The following is a 22,063-nucleotide window of genomic DNA, read 5'->3' on the forward strand; positions in this document are numbered from 1 at the left end:
AACTGAGGACAAGGCAGTGTCATAGGTTTGTGGAAGTCTGGTGAGGCCACGTCTCAAACACTTGAGGAAAAGACACTGACTTAAAAACAGCAACCAAAAAAGGCTGACAAGGAGACAATTACACAGAGACTGCCTCTTCAGGTTCATAAAGAAGTGGCAGAGGGTGTGCTAGTGCTTTGTGAAACTAAGTGTCCTGGGCTGCATCCAAAGCGGTGTGACCAGCAGGATGAGGATTGTGATTCTGCCCCTCTATTCTGCTTTGATGAGACCCCCACCTGCAGCACCACCTGCAGTCCAGTTGGGGGGGGGGCAGCATAAGGGGGACATAGAACTGTTGGAGCTGGTCCAGAGGAGGCCACAAAGATGATCAGAGGGCTGGAGAGCCTCCCCTGTGGGGAAGGCTCCAGGGAGAGCTTAGAGCAGCCTTCCAGTACCTGAAGGGGCTACAAGAGAGCTGGGGAGGGACTTGTGACAAGGGCTGGGAATGACAGGGTGAGGGACAATGGCTTTGAGCTGGAAGAGGGGAGCTTGAGACTGGAGATGGAAATTAAATTCTTGGCAGTGATAATGGGGAGACACTGGAACAGATTGCCCAAGGAGGATGTGGATGTCCCCTCCCTAGAGGTGTTCAAGGCCAGAGTGGATGAGACCTTGAGCAACCTGGAGGGGTGGGAGGTGTCCCTGACCGTGGCATGGGGGTTGGAACTGGAAGATTTTTAAGGTCCCTTCCAACCCAAACCATTCCCTAAACTCATGAGTATTTGTCAGAATAGACATGTTAAGAGGCAGCACAGAAATGATCAGGTAGCAAAAAGGCAGGAAACAGTAGTGGTTCAGCCAGGGCAGAGGTAAGTTGTGGAACTCATTGCTACAGGCCAGAAGTAGAAATGGATTCCAAGAAGTGATTAGGTAAAATTGCACATTCAGATTGGTCTTAATTGGTCCAGCCAAAACCTCCTGCTCAGAAGATCACAGAACAGCTGATTGCTGGCAAGTTGTGCCAGGAAAAGCCTGACTCTATAATCCCTCTTCCTTACCCTCTCTGCCCAAACATCCACAACTGTCAGTTGTCAGAGGCAATATATGTCAGGAATAATTGGATTGTGCTCAGTACATAAGTCCTCAGGTTGCATTCTCACATTAGGCTGTGCATCCATGTGGGGGGAATTTGCTGAGGAAAGGCAGGGTGAAGAGATTCAGTCATTTCCCCTCAAGAGTCTTAAAAGAAATGCTTAGTTCTGTAATGTGAGAACGCCTGGAAAGCTTTTCATGGGAAGTTTGAAAGTGAGCCTTGGCTGGTGCTTTTCTCTCAGACTCTGTTTTGCTTTCTATAGACAAAGCTGCCTAAGGTTGAGGGATTTTTTTTCCTGCTGTTTAGCTGCTGAAAAAGAATGAGGCTGGTTAAATCCAACTGCAGCAAGAAGCTGGGGCGAGCAGAAGGAAGGGAAGGACAAACGTCTGGCAGAGGATGCAGGGGAATCTGGTTGCAAAGCTTTGCCATTAGAGAACAGACCTCCAGGGCTCAGAGTGAAGCAAAATGTACCTTCAGTTCTCCAGTCTTCTGTTGCCAGTGATGGCAAAAGCCCTTCTGGAGAGAATTCCACATCCTCAGCCTTTATTTCAGTGTTTCAGCTGACTCCCAGCCTTGCTTGTGCTGATCCGCACGTACAGTGACAATCTGCTACCGCTGTCAGCTACTTCATTACCTCGAGTGGCAAAGATCTTTGTGATGGATCCAAACATCCCAATGCTGCAGATGAGCCTTCCCAGTTACAGCATCACACACTGTGATAGAATCTATTACTTTTGGGGTGTTTAAAGAGAAAACTTGAAGAAAGTCATTTAAGAGTTGCCTTAAATAGAGCTGTGGATATTATTATCATCAAGTCCTCAGCTGTATGATCACATCTTTTTTCCTTTCCTTCATGCAATTCTGGCCTCACTCAAAGGTTTGGCTGTTGGGTTGGCTTTTTTTCTTTGCCTCTGGAAGGTAAAGGCACGTAGTGAAGGAGGAGGAAGTGATTACAGCCAGCCTCAGTGTTACAGCAGCTGAATGCTGCCCTGGGGAGTTGTATTTTACCCCTGGCAGAAGTGTAAAATTCGTTATTTCAATTTGGAGATTACAGACATTTCCAAAGTGTGTTTTCATTTCAAAGCACAATGAAACCAATTGGAAACACTAACATTTTCCATGAGGCAGAAAGCCTGGATTTTGTCCAGCTCTTGTGGTGAATTCGTTCTTGGGAAGCGTTTGGATGTTTTGGGATGGGCAGATCTTGGCTGTCCATGGGAAGGTTATTAATTCCTCCTTTGGAGGTAGCTCTGAGCAAGATGATTAGCACAGGATGAACAGTGGGGAAGTACAAAGCAATTATTAGCTGCTGAATATGTGAGCACTGGGCATCTGGTGCACTGAGAGCTGCTGGGTTGCACGGAAGAAGAAAGGATGGATAGTCCTGTTACATGGTGTTTGGAGAAGGAGAAATAAAGTTAGACACAAAAATTCCAGCCATGGCATTCCCAGCTTTTGTGTGCCTTGAATGTACAACCTAAAGAACAATATGGTGTGGGTCTGTGTGTGTACAGTGTAGTGATCAGCTTGTTCAAAGCCCAGTGCCTATGAATTTCCTGCAATCCCAGCAAGGTGGGGTTGGAAGGGACCTCTGGAGACCACCCAATCCAACCCCCTGCTAAAGCAGGGCACACACAGCAGCTTGTCAAGGCTCACAACAACCAGAAGGGTTTGGACTAAGAGATAGAGTCTTCCAGTGAGAAAGATCAGATCATTCTGTGCCTGCTCCACAAACAAACATGAAGCATAGCTACTGAGCTCCCAGCTTACATTACCTTGGGTGGAGTGATGAGTAGGAATCACGTTTGCCACAGTGATCCTGCTCCTTGGGTGAGTGGGGCTTTGCAGATAAAAGACTCCTGATGGGCTGCATCAAGAGGAGTGTGGCTGGCAGGTAGAGAGGAGATTCTTTCCCTTTGCTCTTGTGAGACCCCACCTGGAATACTGTGGTTGGTTCTGGTGTCCCCACCTGTCCTCGGTGACCCTGCTTTGGCAGGGGGGTTGGACTTGATGCTCTCCAGAGGTCCCTTCCAGCCCCTGCCATTCTATGGTTCTCTGATTCTGTGATATTTAATTTGTTTTAGCTCCCTGCTTTACAGCTTGAGAAGGAGGATGGAGAGACACAGGGAGGGCACAGCTACTTCTGCTGTTAGCAGCACTGCCTTGAAGTGATCCAGACGTCAGCACCTGGTGTTAGGTGCTCAGAGGGATCCAGCTGCTGGTGGTGATAGAGGTTAAAAATAATTGGCCTCAGTCAGCCCTGGCCTGCTTGTCCTCTTTGCTAGAGGTCACCATCCTCTTAGACTAGCTGGTGTAAATGCCTGTGTAATCACCTCTAGCACAGTGCTGTTAAGAGCAGGGTGGCTTAGCTTCTGCAGTAGATGTTTTTGTTAGATAATTCTGATTGAAAGTGGTGGGATAGTGGCTGAGCAGATGGTTGTGCTATCGTATCTAAGAGGGCAGCCAGGAGCAGGCAGGGCACATTGGGGTGATAACCTCAGCCTGCAGAGAATGCAGCCAGAGCAGCCTGTCTGATCAGCCCTGGGAAGAGGCAGAAAGAAAGAAATCACCTAGAAAAGGAGCTAGAGGAGCAGGCACCTAAGTGTGAGATCTCGGTGTGGTGCCCCGGGCAGTGGGGATTGGAGCAGAGTTCTGACACGTGCCAACTTAAGCTGTTAGGAATTTGAACAAGGAGGCAATTTCACCTTCCCTGTGACACTGGTGAGAGGGGTCACCACTTCAATGACAATGTTGAAAATTGAAGAAGAGTGGCAAAAAAAAAGACATAAAATTAATCAGCTGGGGCAGAAAAGTGCTTGAGCTGAAAGCCAAGAACAGTACAGTCTGTTTAGAATCACCGGTAAGAATCAAGAGAGGTTGATTAGTCCTCTCAGGACCTTGAAAAGGAGAATAGGGTTTTTTAGTGAAGAAGAAGAAAAGCCTAGAAGAGCCAGAGCCTGGGAGCAGAAACCAGATGTATTTTAATTTGAAATGAAGCCCAGAGGTTTAAAGCAGCGATTACAAGCTGCTGGAACAAGCTTTTCAGAGGGAGCAGGAGATTCTCTACCTTTTGGTGTCTTCAAATCAAGTCTGGGGGCCTGTCTGGAGGAGGTGTGTTAGCCAGCTGTGGATTACAGGGCTGTGTTCACAAGCATTTGGTTGCTTTTGATAGAAAGGGCAGATTGCTTGGTGTTCCTTCTGTTCTTCAAGTCCCTGACTGAGTGGGCGATCAATCCTCTAGGAAAAAGCTGCGGAATAGAGGGGATCGGAAGAGGAGGAAGAGGCAAAGGTGCAACATTGCTTTACCCTGCTCCTCATGTTCTTTGCTTTGTATTGTAGGGGAGTTCCAAGTACCTGAGAGCTCCAGCCTGGGCCCAGTTCACCCCAGTGCCAAGGTATGCTTTCATTGTCACATCCTCTCTCTGCACCTAGGACCCCTTCCCTACAAGAAGGTATCTCAGGGTGACCCCAAGCACAGCCTGAGCAATCCACTTGTATGTGAGGCTGGAGTCTGTCCCGTGCAGCTGGAAGCCAGGAGAACCTCCAGGTCCAAAACCAGGAGATAAAGGGAGGTTCTTCTCTTCTTCTGCTCTGCCCTAGTGGGGAGGGGCCAGTGGAGGCTACAAAGGTGCTGAGGGGCCTGGAGCATCTCTGTGAGGACCAAAGGCTAAGAGCCCTGGAGGGTTGATGAGCCTGGAGAAGAGCAGCCCCAGAGGGGAGCTGAGCAATGCCTAGCAAGAGATAAAGGGTGGGGGGCAAGAGGCTGGAGTCAGACCCTTATCAGTGGTGCCCAGGGACAGGACAAGGGGCAGTGGGCCAAACTTGAAGCCAGGAGGTTCCACCTGAAGAGGAGGAGGAAGTTGTTTCATGTGAGGGTGCTGGAGGCCTGGAGCAGGCTGCCCAGGGAGGTTGTGGAGTCTTCTTGTGTGGAGAGCTTTCAGCGCCCCCTGGGCATTGTGCTGCTGGGCATTGTGCTGTGGGTGCCCTGCTTTAGCAGGGGGGTTGTACTGGATGAGCCCCAAAGGTCCCTCCAACCCACACTGCAATGGGATTCTATGAGAAAGCAAGCTGTGATGTGATGCCTTCTGCTTTTAACACACCAAAGGTCCAGGAACAGCAGACTGGCACCTCCACCATTCAAGGTGTCTGTGTAAACAGGAGTGCTGGTAGAGAAGTACTGAAAGAAAATGGGGGGGGGGGGGAACCAAATCAAACAAAACCCCTCAACCTTTTCCAGCAGCACCACTCTGTTCTTGTGTGTTTGCATTTTGATGCAATTTCTCACTAGGTGATTACGTGCTGTTGCTATTTTGGTTTTCACCAGACAGCCCATGACTGGAGAAGGTGGTGTCACTCCTGAAGCTGCAAATCAGGACTGCCTCTTGTCTGTTAGAGAGAGGAAGAGGCTTGGGGCTTGAAGAGGGCGCATCAGCTTGAGAATCACAAGGGTGTCAATGATATTATTGTTCCTCTTGTGATTAAACCTGCTAATTCCTTGCAAATCAGTCTTGGGTGCAGACAATTCCCTATTTTAAACATCAGTCAGCTGAGCAATTGCTCAAGGACACTGTGAAGGGAGCAGAGGTAAATTCAGTGCTTCGCAGAGTGCAATGGCGGTGTCCTCTGCTCCCCCACCAGAAAGCTTGATCTGCTGGGGGGGTGAGCACTGAGCTCCCCATTCCTGTGCAGGGCTGTAGGGAGGGTCTGTAGCTCATTCATAGTGTCAGGAGGCTCTGGGCAGAGGAAGGGAGCTGGTCCATGTCTTGTCCTCTTGTGAGCAGCTCTGAGTGCTGCCTGAGCAGTAAAGCTATTGGGTGACAAGGAGGATTTTTGCTGGGTGAGGTCCCCGAGCTGCAGAGGTGCCTCAGCCCCTGTGCAGTGTGTGCTGCTGCCACTCGATGGCACTGCGTTTGGAAGTCAGGCCGGGAAACCAAAGCTGCAGGCCAGGCTAATCCTCTTCCACCCACCTCCTGGAGCTGTGGTGAAGTCAAAAATCCTGTTCATTACTGAGAAAGAAAAGAGCTTGTCTATGGTGTGCAGGCTCTGAGCAGTGTGCAGTAAGCTGGCAGGGTGGGCTCAGCTGGAGTGCTGCAGAGTGCTGCACAAATGTCAGAGCTGCTTTGGCAGAGGCTGTTTGTGCTGCTGGCGTCATGCAGGAGGGGGAACAAAGGCTGATGGCACTTTAGAAGGGGGGAGTCATGAGTGGTGTCAGGTATTTGGTGTCAGGAAGGGCCTGCTGATGTCTGAGAAGCTACACCAAGCCGCCTGGCTGCAGGGGAGGTGAGCAGTGTCGTGCAGCCTCCCTAACGAGCTGACTCTCTTAAGATAGGACACATGACACCAGATGACATCACCCTCTAGATAACTATAGTACAGTAGCAATCTGTCTGGCTGCTCAGTTTCCAAGAAAGACTCTTGGATGTGTGGTTTTTTTTCCTGCTGTCTTAACAGCTTTCTTCTTTAACTCCTCAGGGTGACCCAGCTCAGCGAGGGCGTCTGGAGGAAGCTGCTTTCCAATTGCAGCAGATTTTCCGGATTGACATTTCCATTGCACTCAACATCCTTGGTAATATGGACTTGGATTTGTTTTGTCTTTAAACCACACGTTTCTCTTTGTTGTTTTGGCTGGGTTTTTGTGTTGGCTTGTGGGGTGGTTTGGGGTTTTTTTTGAGGCCCTCCAAATTGGTGCAGGTCTTGCGTGAAGGCGGAGGTGTCACAGACTCAAGCTGAGGCCTCCTTCCAAGCCCATTTCAGTCGTGCTTTGAAAGATTTATTGCCCCCTGTCCCATTCTGCCACCTGATTTATATCAGCATATTTAAACCCAGGCTTGGTTGGAGCCTGCACTCTCCTCCTGACACCTAGCAGTTGGAAGTGAAGCCATCTCTGTCTTTTTTTTTGCACCACGAGCTGTCGTATCCTCGTATCCTTTCTCATTATCTGAGCTCTCACTCTTCCTGGCAAGCTGAAAAAGGAATTGCAGAGTTGCAGCTCTGAGAAGAGCTGAAGGAAGATGTGATGATCTAAGAGGGAAAAAAAAAAAAGAGTCCTTGCCCTATATACACCACTAGTTGCAGCACTGAGAAAGCATGGCACTTCTGTGCAAGCCATACGCTGTGCGAGGCCATCAGCCTCCTTTGCAGGGAGGCCAGAAAAAGCCCTAAAGCTCAGTGGGGCCATTGCTCCCGTGGAAACTTTGGGCCTGTGGTTTTGAGGGTTGGTGAGCCAGCTGGAGGTGGAACCAGAGCGCTTGGCATAGGCTAGAAAGAAAGAAAAGCGAAGCTCAGTAGCTGTTGGAGGCTGTTGCTGCATTGTAGGCTGCATTCTTTTTCCCCTGTCTTTACCCTGGTTTCTTCTCAGGGATTGAAAGCATGAGAGCAGGCCACCATGGGATAGCCTACACCTGCTTCAAGCTGGCAGCAGATCGAGGCTACAGCAAAGCCCAGTTCAATGTGGGTCTGTGCTATGAGCATGGCAGAGGCACAGAAAAAGACTTGGAAAAGGTATCCATGGCGTGTAGGGCTGGTTGTGTGGGGCACAGAGCAGCAGAGTGGTCTTTGTGGGGTGCCCAGGTGTTTTTTCTCCCTTTGCATGGGTGTGGCACTCTGTGAAGGCTCATTAGAAAGTGCTGGAAACGATATAAAGTGGAGCTGTGCAGTGCTGGCTTCAGTGTCACCGATCCCTTCAGAGATGTGCTCCTGAAATCCCCTTTCTCATAGCTTCTCAGGTCTCCTCATAGGTCCACGGGCTGTGCTGCTAGCACCCAGGAGAGTGTGAGGAGAAAACTGTCATGTTGCTGTATTTAAAACACCCCTGCACATCCCAGGGCTGCTTTACATCTCCAGCCCTCCACTGCAGGTACCTTAACTAGAGCTGCCACCTAGTGCAGGCTGGCTGCAGCCAGCATCTTCTGGAGCTGGAGAGATCTGCAAAGGCAGCTTGTTTCCAGCAGTTGTGCAGATCCCTGCTGGCACAGAGTCAGCTTTGCTATTGTTGGCCCAGTGCCACCCCCTTCATCATGGGCAGCTTGGAGTCGAGAAGGCAGAGGGGTTGGAGGGCTCCAGGGTAGTCACAGTCCGTTGTCTCACCTCAACAGTCTCACATTACCAGCACCTAGCACTGCCAGCCCAGCCCTAGGCTGATCTCCAGCAAGTGTGGGCAGCAGGGGCAGGGAGGGGATTCTGCCCCTCTGCTGTGCTCTGCTGAGACTCCACCTGCAGTGCTGGGGCAGCTCTGGAGTTCTCAGCACAGACAGGGACCTGTTGGAGCAGGGCCAGGGGAGGCCACAGCAATGCTGGCAGGGCTGGAAGCCCTCTGCTGTGAGGCCAGGCTGAGAGAGTTTGGGGTGTTCAGCTTGGAGAAGAGAAAGCTCCAGGGAGACCTTCTGGTGGCCTTTGCTTCAAGGAGTTGATCAGAAAGCTGGGGACAGACTTTTGAGCAGGGCCTGCTGCAATGGGACGAGGAGTGATTGAACTAAAAGAGGGAGACTCAGAGTGGAGAGAAGGAAGAAATGTTTGACACTGAGGTTGGTGAAACACAGTCCCAGCTTGCCCAGCGAGGTGGGAGATGCCCCATCCCCACAACCATTCCAGGTCAGGTTATTTGGTCCTCTGAGCAATGTGCTCCCGTTGCAGGTGTCTGTGCTGACTGCAGGGGGGTTGGACTAGACGTGACCTTTAAAGGTCCCTCCCCACCCAAACCAGGCTACAGGGAAGTGTGGGACAGCTGCCAGGGTAAGCTTGTGCAGCTTTTGACAGATTAGACAGAGAGGCTAAGCTTGTCCTGGGCAGAGGGGAGTCAGGTGCTATTTGAGGACACATGGTACCCAGGTCACACAGGGCTGTTTCTCTTTCTCCAGGCAGCTTTGTATTACTGGCACGCAGCCAGCAGCCGGCACCCCATGGCACAGTACCGCTACGCCAGGTACCTCCTGTGCCACGCACCTGCAAACAGCTGGCACAGGCACCAGCAGGCAGTGACCTTCCTGGAGCAAGCAGCAGTGGCTGGCATCACAGAGGTTAGTGACCACAGCATGGGAGCTCATAGGAAAGAGACCCAGCAGAGGCTAAAGGATTTGAAGACATCTTCAAAAGCAGAGTCTGTGGGACTGGAGGGAAAATGCTTCTTTTGTATGTTCCTGGCAGTGTGTAGGAGACAGCCCTGGCTGCATGTGGGAGGCAGCTAGGTAGAATAGAATAGAATAGAATAGAATAGAATAGAATAGAATAGAATAGAATAGACCAGACCAGACCAGACCAGACCAGACCAGACCAGACCAGGTTGGAAGAGACCTTCAAGATCATCACATCCAAACTATCATCCAACACCACCCAACCAACTAACCCATGCAACCAAGCACCCTGTCAAGCCTCCTCCTGAACACCTCTAAAGAGGGTGACTCCACCACATCCCCAGGCAGCCCATTCCAATGGGCAATCACTCTCTCTGTGTAAAACTTCCTCCTAACCTGCAGCCTGAACCTCCCCTGGTGCAGTCTGAGACTGTGTCCTCTTGCTGTGGTACTGGTTGCCTGGGAGAAGAGACCAACCTCTGCCTGTCTACAACCTCCCTTCAGGTAGTTGTAGACAGCAATAAGGTCACCCTTGAGTCTCCTTTTCTCCAGGCTAAGCAACCCCAGCTCCCTCAGCCTCTCCTCATAGGGCTTGGGTTCCAAACCCCTCACCAACTTCGTTGCCCTTCTCTGGACTCATTCCAGCAAGTCAACCTCCTTCCTAAACTGAGGGGCCCAGAACTGGACACAGGACTCGAGGTGTGGCCTAACCAGTGCAGTGTACAGGGGCAGAATGAGCTCCCTGCTCCTGCTGGCCACACTGTTCCTGATGCAGGCCAGGATGCCATTGGCCCTCTTGGCTGCCTGGGCACACTGCAGGCTCATGTTCAGCCTACCATCAACCAGCACCCCCAGGTCCCTCTCTGCCTGGCCACTCTCCGGCCACTCTGACCCCAGCCTGTAGCACTGCATGGGGTTGTTGTGGCCAATGTGCAGAACCTGGCACTTGGATGTGTTCAATCTCCTGCCCTTGGACTCTGCCCATCTGTCCAGCCTGTCGAGGTCCCTCTGCAGAGCCTCTCTACCCTCCAGCAGATCAACTCCTGCCCCCAGCTTGGTATCATCTGCAAATTTACTGTTGATGGACTCAATACCCTCATCCAGATCATCAATGAAGATGTTAAAGAGCACAGGGCCCAGCACTGCTCCCTGGGGCACACCACTGGTGCCTGGCTGCCAGCTGGATGTGGCACCATTCACCACCACTCTCTGGGCTCAGCCTCCAGCCAGTTCCTGACCCAGCACAGAGTGCTCCTGTCCAAGCCATGGGCTGACAGCTTGGCCAGGAGTTTGCTGTGGGGGATGGTGTCAAAGGCCTTGCTGAAGTCCAGGTAGACTACATCCATAGCCTGCCCCACATCCACCAGGCAGTCACCTGATCAAAGAAGGAGATCAAGTTGGTCAGGCAGGACCTGCCCTTCCTAAATCCATGCTGGCTGGGCCTGATCCCTTGGCCATCCTGTAAGTGCTGTGTGATTGCACTCAAGATGACCTGTTCCATGATCTTGCCTGGCACTGAGGTCAGGCTGACAGGCCTGGGTCAGCAGCTTTGGGTCTGTTGGGTCTGTGCTGGACTTTTTCATATGGTTCTTGGATTAGATGCATAGATTGGACCATTGGTTTAGGAAAGCTGACCTGCACTTTTCCAAGCTGGCCAAGAAGACCAACAGCATCCTGGCCTCTGCCAGCAGGACCAGGGAAGTGATTGTCCCACTGTGTCCCACTGGTGAGGCCACACCTTGAGTACTGGGTTCAGTTTTGTGGCCTTCACTGCAAGAAAGACATTTTGCTGCTGGAGCATGTCCAGAGAAAGGCAATGAAGCTGGTGAAGGGTCTAGAGAACAGGGCTGGTGAGGAGCAGCTGAGGGAACTGGGGTTGTTTATTCTGGAGGAAAGGAGGCTTTCTACCACTGCCTGAAAGGAGATTGAAGCCATATGAGTGTTTGCATCTTCTCCCAGAGAACAAGTGACAGGACCACAGGAAATGGCCTCAAGTTGTCCCAGGGAAGGTTTAGGTTGAACATGAGGATTTCTTCCCCAAAAAGGGTTGTCAAGCCCTGGAACAGGTTGCTGTTGTAAGTGGTTGAATCCCCATCCCTGATGGGGTATAAACAAGGCAGAGATGTGGTGCTGAGGAACATGGTTTAGCACCAGCCTTGGTAGCGTTAGAGAATGGTTGGAGTTGAAAATCTTAAAGGCCTTTCCCAACCAAAAAGGATTCTCTGATTCTGTGTGTCATCTCCTCTTAATTGCATGAGTACAGGTTGCTTTGAGTGGAAGAGCTTCCTTGAGACGCTTGAATTTAGAACAGATCCTCATATTGTGTCTGGGAGTTTTCAAGATGATTCATCCACAAGGATCTGTGTACCTTGCCCTCCTTTCCCACTCCTCAGGAGATGCACTGAGGCATGTGCCATCTCCTCGTTCTGGCAGTCCCTCTTGGAGCACACTGTTCCAGGAAGTACATCTGCTCTGTCTTATGGACAGCTCACGAGTAGGAGCCTTGCTCTGGCTTTCCACAGTACAGTTTGAAAGGATATTCTGGGCCTTGTGTGCCGTGAGTGTGGTGATGTTCACTGCACACAGCGGAGTTCTGCAGATCAAATGTCATCTTTTTTGTGTTTGCCACCTCAGAAGGATTTTTACTTGGGCCTACAGGAAGGCTGGGGAGGGACTGCTGAGAAGAGCTTGTGATGATAGGACGAGGGGCAATGGTTTGAAACTGGAGCAGGGCAGATTTAGGTTGGTCATCAGGAGGAAGTTCTGCACAGTGAGGGTGGTGAGACACTGGAACAGGTTGCCCAGGGATCATAGAATCAATAAGGTTGGAAAAGACCTCAAAGATCATCAAGTCCAACCTGTCACCCGAGACTTCATGACTACTAAACCATGGCACCAAGTGCCACATCCAAGCCTTTTTAGAACACCTCCAGGGATGGTGACTTCACCACCTCCCTGGGCAGCACATGTCAATGGCTAACAACTCTCTCTGGGAAGAAATATCTCCTCACCTCAAGTCTAAACTTCCCCTGGTGCAGCTTGAGACTGTGTCCTCTTGTTCTGGTGCAAGGTCAGACTTAATGTGGCCCTGTGCAGCTTGATGTAGTTGGAGGTGTCCTTGCTGACTGCAGGTGTTTGGACAAGGTGACCTTTAAGGTCCCTTCCCACCCAATGCAAGCTCTGAATTCCACCTTCCCTCGAGAGGCTCTGCAGCAAGCAGGGTGCTGGGCACACATCTTGTCACAGTAACTGTGGCATTCAAACAACTTGCTGAAAACCTAAAGTTCTGAAGAGGCAAGATGCTGACTGATGTGTGTTGTGTGGTTTTGTTGCAGGCACAGGCTTATCTTGGAGTCTTCTACCTGAGGGGCCTGCAACCTAAGGAAGAGAGAGGTCTGAAGTACCTGCTGCTGGCGGCCAAAAGCGGCGTAAGTAAGCCCTTTGCAACTTCTGATTGCTCTCAGCTTGGGATCATTGCAAGTTACAGGTGCCAGGTTTCAGGGCCTCTTGGAAATGGCAGCTAGTGCCAGGACTGGAGAGCAAAATCTCATAGGGCAGAGTGGAGCCGTGGTAAATCTTGGAGACGAAGGAGGCTTTGGAGTGCTGAGCCCACAGAGCACGAAGGGAGGAACAGCCCTGTTGGCTTGGGGTGGTTCTTGCACCACCAGTGCTTGTATTCATCAAGCACAATTTGGCAGGTTTCCTTTTGTGGAGCATCCACACCCTCTTCAGATAACCTCTTTCACTGCTCAGTCATTTTGAGAACTTGGAATCATAGAGTTTAGTCTGGAAAAGACCTTTCAGACCATCAGTACCAACCCTTAACACAATACTACCAATGTCCCTCAGTGTCACTTCTCTGTGGCTTTGAAACCCCTTCAGCTATGGTGATTCAACTACTGCCCAGGGCAGCCTGTTCCAGGGCTTGACAGACCTTTTGGGGAAGAAATTTTTCTTAATGTCCAGCCTAAACCTCCCTTGGTGTAACTGTGAGACCATTTCCTCTGATCCTGTCACTTGTTACTTGGGAGAAGAGCCCAACCCCCACCTCACTCCAGCCTCCTTTCAGGGGGTTGTAGAGAGCAGTGAGATCTCCTCTCAGCCTGCTTGTCTCTAGGCTGAACAACCCCAGTTCCCTCAGCTGCTCCTCCCCAGCCCTGTTCTCCAGACCCTTCACCAGCTTTGTTGCCCTACTCTGGACAAGCATCAGCACCTCAATGTCCTTCTCAGAGTGAGAGGCCCAAAACTGTACCCAGGATTTAAGATGTAGGCTCATCAGTGCTGAGTACAAGGGGACAATCCCTGCCATGGTCCTGCTGGCCACACTATTGCTGGTACAGGTCAGAATGCTGGTGGCTTTCTTGGCCACCTGGGCATACCCTGGCTCACCTTCAACCAGCTGTCAGCCAACTCCCCCCCAGGTTTTTTTCCACCAGGAACTTTCCAGCCACTGCCCCAAGCCTTTAGTGTTGCATGGGATTGCTGTGACCCAAGTGCAACAACCTATTGATCCAGCCTGTCCAGGTCCTTCTGCAGGCCCTCTACCCTCCATGTTTTGATCATAACCATGCCAATTCCCAGAACCCAATCATCTCTCCCATCTCTGCTTCCCAGTGGACACTGACAGCAGAGTTACCACAGCCTGGGCTCTGGTGGCAGGCTCCTGCATAAGCTCTCTGGGATGAGGGAGCTGGGATTGTTTAGCCTGGAGAAAAGGAGGCTCAGGGGAGACCTCATTGCTCTCTACAACTACCTGAAGGGAGGTTGTAGCCATGTGGGGGTTGGTCTCTTCTCCCAGACATCCAGCAACAGAACAAGAGGACACAGTCTCAAGCTGTGCCAGGGGAAGTTTAGGCTGGAGGTGAGGAGAAAGTTCTTCCCAGAAAGAGCAATTGGCCATTGGAATGTGCTGCCCAGGGAGGTGGTGGAGTCCCCATCCCTGGAGGTGTTCAAGAGGGGATTGGATGTGGCACTTTGAGCCATGGTTTAGTTGTCAGGAGGTGTTAGGTAACAGTTTGGACTTGATAATCTCCGAGGTCTTTTCCAGCCTGGTTGATTCTGTGACTCCTGATGTTCTGCTAGGGGAAGGGCTCCATGAGTAGGTGATCTTTAAGGTCCCTTCCAGCCCAAAGCATTCTGTGATTCAATGATAATCATTTAGTCTGGTTTACTTTGGGACTGTGGGGTGCCAAGAGAGATTAATCAGTGCCCAAAGTTAATCCTGATTGGAGAAAGGATGTGTGAAACCTTCATGGTGATCCCAGACTGAGCAGGAGTTGGACTAGATGATGTTTAAGGTCTCTTCCAACCCAAACCATTCTATGATAACTGTTCAGTTGGCTTTACTTTGGGACTATGGGACCACAGAATCACAGAATGTTAGGGGTTGGAAGGGGACCTCAAGAGATCATCTAGTCCAACCCCCCTGCCAGAGCAGGATCACCTATACCAGATGCCAAGAGGAATTATTTGGTGTTCAAAGGCAAACCTGCTTGGAGAAGGTGTGTGTGATAGCTTCCTGAAGATCTCAGACTGGCTGACCCACCGCTGTGCTTTGCAAGAGAAAAGGAATCTCAAAGCCTTGGTTTGTCATGACTCAGGTCAGAAGCTCATCCCAGGCACACAGGGAGGCTGAAATGCCAATGTGACTCCAGGAGAGGATCTCCTGCTGCTTCTCCTGGAAGCTTCCACCCTGGGAGATACCCTTATCTGTGTTTGAATGGACAGCACAGCCCAGATGAACTCAGGTCTGAGCTGGTGCTCAGCAGACCCTGGGCAGGACAAGCACAGGGATTTCTGGAGGTCCAAAGCCAGACTCATCATTTACAGGGGGACATTGGAGGCTGCTCAACCCCTTGCAGTTCCATCTCAGTGCCTGCTCCTCTCCACCCCAAGTCCTTGCCCCTCTCATAGAATCAGAGAATAGTTAGGGCTGGAAGGAACCTCAAGGATCATCCAGTTCCACCCCCCCTGCTGTGGGCAGGGACACCTCACACTAAGGCAGGTTGCTCACAGCTACATCCAGCCTGGCCTTAAAAGCCTCCAGGGATGAAGCTTCCAAAACCTTCCTGGGCAAACTCTGCCAGTGTCTCCCCACCCTCACTGGAAAGAATTTCTTCCTCATCTCCAGTCTCAATCTCCCCTCCCCAAGTAGATTTAGTTGGACTAGATGGTCTTTAAGGTCTCTTCCAACCTAACCCATTCTGTGTTCCTTTCCCATTACCCTCATAAGAACCCTGGAGCTGGGTGAGGCAAAGCCAGCACTACTCATCTCCAGCTCCAAAAAGGCAGAACAGGCACAAAAAGTCATGGGTTCAGTGCTTCTGTCTCGGGTTCTCCCTCTCTGCTGGGGCTGACAAGTGTTCTTCCAAATACAAGGAAGCTTCACAGAGCTGCTTTTTACTTTGGTTACTACTTTTTATCCTCCTCCCTCATTTTATCCACGCAGCCATGGAATCTCGAAGGCACAGAGAAGTGTTGTGGGGGAACCAGGCCTGACCTCCTCCGTTTCCGAGCGCCTCGCCGGCGCTCCTGCCATGCTAATTTGGGGATCTGCTCTCCTCCTGTTCTTGTCTCTGAGGTGTTCAGCAGCCACGAGATGGCTACTGGAGTGCTTCATACTTACTTAACCCTGTCTCTTGTCACATCTGAAGTGCCAATCCTTCAACATGTTTATCTCCTCTCTGAAGAAGTTTGTTGCTGTCAGAAAGGGAGGCTTGCAACATTTTGCAGAGCACCCACTCAGTGAAGTTCCTCGCTTGCCTCTACCAGCTACATCCCCAGGCAGCAACACTTGCAATATGTTCTTTCCTCATGGCTTCATTAAAACTTGCTACTTTACTTCCTTTCTTCTTTTCTGGGGCTTTGCCAAGCCTTGTTTAGATCATGCTTCTGGCAGGCACGCACTGAGGCACGTTGCTGGCTTGCTTGCCAGGAAAGGTCTGTGTGACCGCTAGCCCAGGAGGGCTTTACAGTGTATTCAGAACCATCATCTTGCTTCCTTGCTCTCTGGGAGACCCTTTTTCTCCTTGCTCTCTGGGAGATCCTTTTCCTCCTATGGGATCTCAGATAAAGTGCACAGCCAGCACATAAATATATCAGGAGTTTGGGTTGGCATCCCCAGCAGCATGGGCAGCAGGGGCAGGGAGGGGATTCTGCCCCTCTGCTGTGCTCTGCTGAGACTCCACCTGCAGTGCTGAGGCCAGCTCTGGAGTTCTCAGCACAGACAGGGACCTGTTGGAGCAGGGCCAGGGGAGGCCACAGCAATGCTGGCAGGGCTGGAAGCCCTCTGCTGTGAGACCAGGCTGAGTGAGTTGGGCTTGTTCAGCTTGGAGAAGAGAAAGCTCCAGGGAGACCTTCTGGTGGCCTTTCAATGCTTAAAGAGCTGATCAGAAAGCTGAGGACAGGCTTTTGTGCAGGGCCTCCTGTGACAGGACAAGGGGTAATGGTTTGAACTCAAAGAGGGAGATTCAGAGTGGAGAGAAGGAAGAAATGTTTGACACTGAGGATGATGAGATCCTGTCCCAGGTTGCCCAAAGAGGCAGGAGATGCCCCATCCCTGGAACCATTCCAGGTCAGGTTGTTTGTGGCTCTGAGCAACCTGCTCTAGTTGCAGATGTCCCTGCTGACTGCAGGAATGTTGGACTGGATGACCTTTGGAAGTCCCTTCCCACCCAAACCATGCTGTGATTTGCACAGCTTGGTTTCCACTGCCTGAGATTTCTTCTGGAGTATAATTAGGTGTGGCTGAGCCAGGCAGTGGTGTCAAAGGCCTGATGACCATCACGATGCTGCTGAGGTGACTCTTCCAACACTTGGCAGCAAGTATCTCTGTGGCATTTGTTATGTTTCCATGAGACTTCTGCATGACCTGAAGTAGGGCAGTCCACAGGGTGTGCTCAGTTTGGGTGTGAGCAGTATGTGGGTGCAGTCAAGACTGCCCAAGTCCCCTTAGCCCCTAGACAATCCATCAGGATACTCTGCAGAGGCAGCAGTTCCTTTGTTCCTGTGACAATGCTCTGAATGTTGAAGGCAATCAGTGAATTTAACTAGGAAGAGATTTGATTGAAGCTGGAAGAGAGGAGATGTAAGCTGAAGATTAGGAAGCAATTCTTTAGCGTGAGTGTGGGGAGACACTGGAACAGGTTGCCCAGGGAGATTGTGGATGCCTTCTCCCTGCAGGTGTTCAAGGCCAGGCTGGATGAGGCCTTCAGCAACCTGGGCTGGTGGGAGGTGTCCCTACCCATGGCAGGGGGTTGGAACTGGATGATCATTAAGATCTCTTCCAACCCAAACCATTCTATGAAGGAGCAGGGTCCTTGGACCACTTATTCTGGAGAAGAGCAATGCTCAGTGCTCAGCAAGAGATAAAGGGTGGGGGCAAGGGCATAGGGCCAGACTCTTTCTCAGTGGTGCCCAGTGACAGCACCATGGGCAGTGGGCACAAACTGCAGCCCAGAAGATTTCATCTGAACAGGAGGAGAAAGTTGTTTGGTGTGAGGGTGCTGGAGGCCTGGAGCAGGCTGCCCAGAGAGGTTGTGGAGTCTCCTTGTGTGGAGAGCTTCCAACCCCCCCTGGGCATTGTGCTGCTGGGCAAGCTGCTGTGGGTGCCCTGCTGGAGCAGAGGGGTTGGACTGGGTGATCTCCAGAGGCTCCTTCCAACCTCTACCATGCTGGGATTCTGAGACTCTGAGTTGGAGGCAGGTGGTAAGCAATTCTGCTTCACTGTATGCTCAGAGAAGAGATGAAATTCCTGCAGACATGGTCTGAGGGACGGAGGAGTAAACTCGCAAGGAGGTGACCGAGGACAAATCAACCAACTTCAAAGGTGGTGCTACAGGCTCGCTGTTCCCCTTTCATGTGCTGTCATCACGTCTCCCTGGTGTGAGGCTGATGGCTCTGCTTTCTCCCGTGGCTAGGATGCCCAGAGCAGGTACCACGTGGGCATTTGCTATGAGCAGGGCCTCGGCGTGCAGCAGAACCTGGCGGAGGCAATGAGACACTACCGGGAGTCAGCCGCCGCGGGGAACCCCAGCGCGCGGCAGCGGCTGCGCCTGCTGGAAGAGGAGCTGGAAGGTACCAGGGGTGGGGAAGGAAGGAGGGAGTGTGGGGCTCTGTGGGGCTGTGGACCCCATAAAAGGGGGCTTGGATTGTCTGAGGAGAAGTAGCACAGGGCCATGGCAAGAAGAAGTCCTCTTTACTGAAGAGAGCGCTTTCTTTTCTCAGTTCTTTCCGCTTCTCACCAGTCAGGCTGAAGTGGAGGAACTGGTCCCATGCTATGGTGTGTCATCAAGAAGCAGGAGGTGAAGGGAAGGGTTTCTCCCACTCTACTCTGGTGAGACCCCACCTGCAGTGCTGTGTTCAGCTCTGGAGTCCCCCAACACAATAAGGACATAGAACTGTTAAAGCAGGTCCAGAGGAGGCCATGAAGATGATCAGAGGGCTGGGGAACCTCGCCTATGGGGACAGGCTGAGGGAGCTGGGGGTGTTCAGCCTGGAGAAGAGAAGGCTCCAGGGAGACCTTAGAGCAGCCTTCCAGTATCTGAAGGGGGCTATAGAAGAGCTGGGGAGGGACTTTTGACTAGGTCCATGGAGTGAAAGGACAAGAGGTGATGGCTTCAAACTGGAAGAAGCTCCATTTAGATGAGACGTTAGGAAGAAATTCCTCTCTGTGAGGGTGGTGAAGCACTAGGACAGGTTGCCCAGAGAAGTTGTGAAGGCTCCAAACCTGGAAGTGTTCAATGGCAGGTTGAGCAAGGTGGCCTATTAGGAGATGTCCCTGTTTATGGGGGATTGGAACAAGATGATCTGTAAGATCCTTTCCAACCCCAGCCATTCTGTGACTCTGTGATCACTACCTTGCTTTCCTCTCCTTTCAGACACACCACCAAAGCACACTTTCCCTTCTGGAATAAGAGCCTCTTCCTCTAGCCCCTCTTTCTGGGCTAGCAAGCCTGTGCCTGCAGGTCTGCACACCAGCCAGCCAGCACAATCTGCCCTCACCCTGCCCCACTCCTGGAGTGCAGATGGACTCCACACGATGCTTGGTGCCGCAGGATGGAGCCGTGCCCTGGGAAGCAGCACAGCCCCGCTGGAGCTGCAGCGCTTGGAGCCCCATCACTGCTGCTTCTAGAGCAACAGGTAAGGGACACAGGCAGGAAGGGCAGGCAGCTCTTCCTCTGTGGAGCTGGAAGCAGGCTAGCAGTGAGTGGAAGGAGAAGGTTTTCTCTTAATGCAACAGGAGCCATTTTTAAGTACTGGGGGGTTGAGAATGAGCCTTGTGGTATCTCCTGTGGCTTGTAGTGGCAGGATGAAGGGCAATGGCTTCAAACTAGAGAAGAACAGATTGACGTTAGATTTGAGGAACAAGTTCTGCAGCACGAGTCCCAGTCAGAGGGCAGGTGCTGCTGTATTAGTAATAATAATGTGGCCCTAGCTTAACTTTAGGGGACTGGAGCACCTCTGCTACCAGGACAGGCTGAGGGAGCCAGGGTTGTCCAGCCTGGAGAAGAGAAGGCTCCAGGGAGACCTTAGAACAGCTTTCTAGTACCTGAAGAGAGCTACAAGAAAGCTGCAGAGGGACTGTTTGCAAAGGCCTGCAGTGATAGGACAAGGGGCAATGGTTTGAAGTTAGAGCAGATTTGGATTGGATGTTAGGAACTAGGTCTGCACCATGAGGGTAGGGGAACACTGCAACAGGTTGCCCAGAGAGATAGCTTGCCCCATCCCTGGAGATGCTTGACAAAGCTCTGAGCAACCTGATCTAGTGGAGGATGTCCCTGCTGACTGCAGAGGGGTTGGATTGGACAAGCTTTGGAGGTCCCTTCCAACCCAAACCATTCTGCAATTCTGTGAAGGTGACCTCTGAAAGGAGGGTCCCCATCCTGTGCATGAGTCTTGCTACTTCCAGAGGACAATCATAGAATTATGGAAGTGATTTGGTTGGAAGAGACCTTTAAGATCATTGAGTTTAACCTAAGAGCACTGTGGGTCCTTGGACTTGCTGCACTCTTGGCAATGTCCTTTGGTCCCCAGTTTCTTTCCTGCCAGAGTGGTCAGGTATTGGAACAGGCTGCCCAGGGAAGTGGTGGAGTCCCCATCCCTGGAGGTGTTCAGGAGCCCTGTGGCCATTACGCCAGGGGCCATGGTTTGGTAGCAATGGTGGGGTTGGGTTGATGGTTGGACTGGATGATCTTAGAGGTCTTTTCCAACCCAAACAAGTCTATGATTCTGTGGGATTCCTTCAGCTCTGGCAGCAAGCTGCTCCCATGGGTACACCCCTTTGAGTCACAAGGAGCAGGGCTGGCTGCAGAATGTGTTGTGTAGCCACTTGCTAAGGAGGCCAGCTCCTTTTCACTGCTCCCAGTGGGCAGTAACCTCTGGCAGGCAGGCAGCAAGCAGCTGGTAGGATAATTTCTTCCCCTGGAGCAGCTGGATCCGGAAAAAGCCATTTGTCCACACCAGTTTAAACTGGTTCAAGGGCATCTGTACAAACCCTCTGGCTTCCTGTAGCCACACTGCTCTCGGTGCTTTGTGTAGACTCAGCCTCTGGAAAACAAAGGCAGTGGCCCCATCCTGAACTTGCCGTGGTCCCCATTCAGCAAGGGAGGAGCTCAACGCATCTGATTGTTCTTCTGGTCTAGTCTGGTCTCTTTCTGCCCAGACCAAGCTTTCTTAGTCCATTTCCTTTATCAAGCAGGATACAATTAGCAGGAAATTCCTCGGGTGGATTTCCTATGCTGCGATAATCCACAAGGTGCTTACCCGGCCGTCAGCACAGGACAGGGCTGAGGGAGGGGGGAGGGGAGGGAAGCAGTTTGAAGAGTCAGGAAACTGAACCAAGAGAGAGGAATTTGGCTCCTTTTTTAACCTGCTGCTTAGGATGTATTTTTGTGTAAAGCTTGCCCATTGACAGGCAGATCAAAGTAACTTGGCAGAGGAAGAGGTGAGATGGTGCAGTGCGTTCGTCTTCCCTCCGTGCTCCTGGGATGCCGAGGGCTGCATCTCCTCCCAGCCACAGCTCTGCCTCCTGCCTGCTTTGCACAGCTGCATCCCAGCCAGAGTTTGGCTGTTGACATTGTTGTGGTGCAGGAGACTCTTTTGTTTGTGAAAGAACAACAATCAAAAACCCAGCAAGATATTTCTGTAGCAGCACGGCTGGGGCAAACCCATCAGGCCTGCTTTATTACCAGAGATGGAGTCATCTGTGAAGCACTTTGGAGACTCCAGGTGCAACAGTGGATGGTTTGGATATTAAAGAGTCTTACCTGGGGAAATCTCACTCTGTTGCTTTTGTCATTTGCTCCCAGGAGCAGCAGAAAAAGGATAACTCTCATGTACTCTGTTTTAAATGAGCTGTGTGAGCGGCTTGCTGCTATGGCTTGTGTGTGTGTGTGCGCACACTAAAAGCAGGGCACTGGCACCTCGGGGGGTGTGGAAAAAGAACACAGGTAGGACACTGCTGAGGTGCTCCAGGATCATGTCTGCTGGGTTGAGCAACTTAACAGTAAAGTGAAAGCCAAAAGTCTCACCCAGAGACACCTGATGGCAACAGCCCTACCCTGAGCAAATGCACAGATTCCTAGAATCACAGAAGGGGTTGGGTTGGAAGGGACATTAAAGATCATCTAGTTCCAAGTCCCCCTTGCTATGGGCAGGGAGACCTCCCACTAGATCAGGTTGCTTAAGGCTTGTCTTTGGAGGAAGGCATGTTGTCAACTGTGATGTCTGGAGAAATCACAGACAGTGGTTTCAAACTGGAGTATAGGAGGTTGAGGTTGGACATGAGGAGGAAGTTGTGCTGAAATACTGGAACAGGTTGCCCAGGAATGTGGTTGAGGCCCCATCCCTAGAGACATTCAAGATCAGACTTGATGTGGCCCTGGGCAGCCTGCTCCAAGTTGGAGGTGTCCCTGCTGGGTTG

The 22,063-nt window shown here is 51.5% G+C and overlaps 1 protein-coding gene across 2 annotated transcripts in view; it reads left to right on the forward strand.

The window, feature by feature from the left end:
• The window catches only part of DELE1 (DAP3 binding cell death enhancer 1), a 31,489-nt gene that overhangs the window by 4,227 nt on the left and 5,199 nt on the right, over nt 1-22,063 (forward strand). Inside the window, exons 5-12 of one of the 2 annotated variants that reach the window (XM_068157627.1) lie at nt 4,412-4,467; nt 6,545-6,638; nt 7,431-7,573; nt 8,929-9,087; nt 12,477-12,569; nt 18,060-18,216; nt 19,020-19,281; nt 21,041-21,971. In XM_068157627.1, coding sequence (XP_068013728.1) covers nt 4,412-4,467; nt 6,545-6,638; nt 7,431-7,573; nt 8,929-9,087; nt 12,477-12,569; nt 18,060-18,216; nt 19,020-19,273 — 956 coding nt within the window. In that variant the 3' untranslated portion in view covers nt 19,274-19,281; nt 21,041-21,971. Of the gene's footprint in view, nt 1-4,411; nt 4,468-6,544; nt 6,639-7,430; nt 7,574-8,928; nt 9,088-12,476; nt 12,570-18,059; nt 18,217-19,019; nt 19,282-21,040; nt 21,972-22,063 lie in introns of those variants that run through there. The other variant, XM_068157617.1, reaches the window with a different exon arrangement.

Source organism: Melanerpes formicivorus, unplaced genomic scaffold, assembly GCF_026170545.1.
Source record: "Melanerpes formicivorus ecotype bairdi unplaced genomic scaffold, bMelFor1.0.p_v2 SCAF_2, whole genome shotgun sequence".
Taxonomy (NCBI): domain Eukaryota; kingdom Metazoa; phylum Chordata; class Aves; order Piciformes; family Picidae; genus Melanerpes; species Melanerpes formicivorus.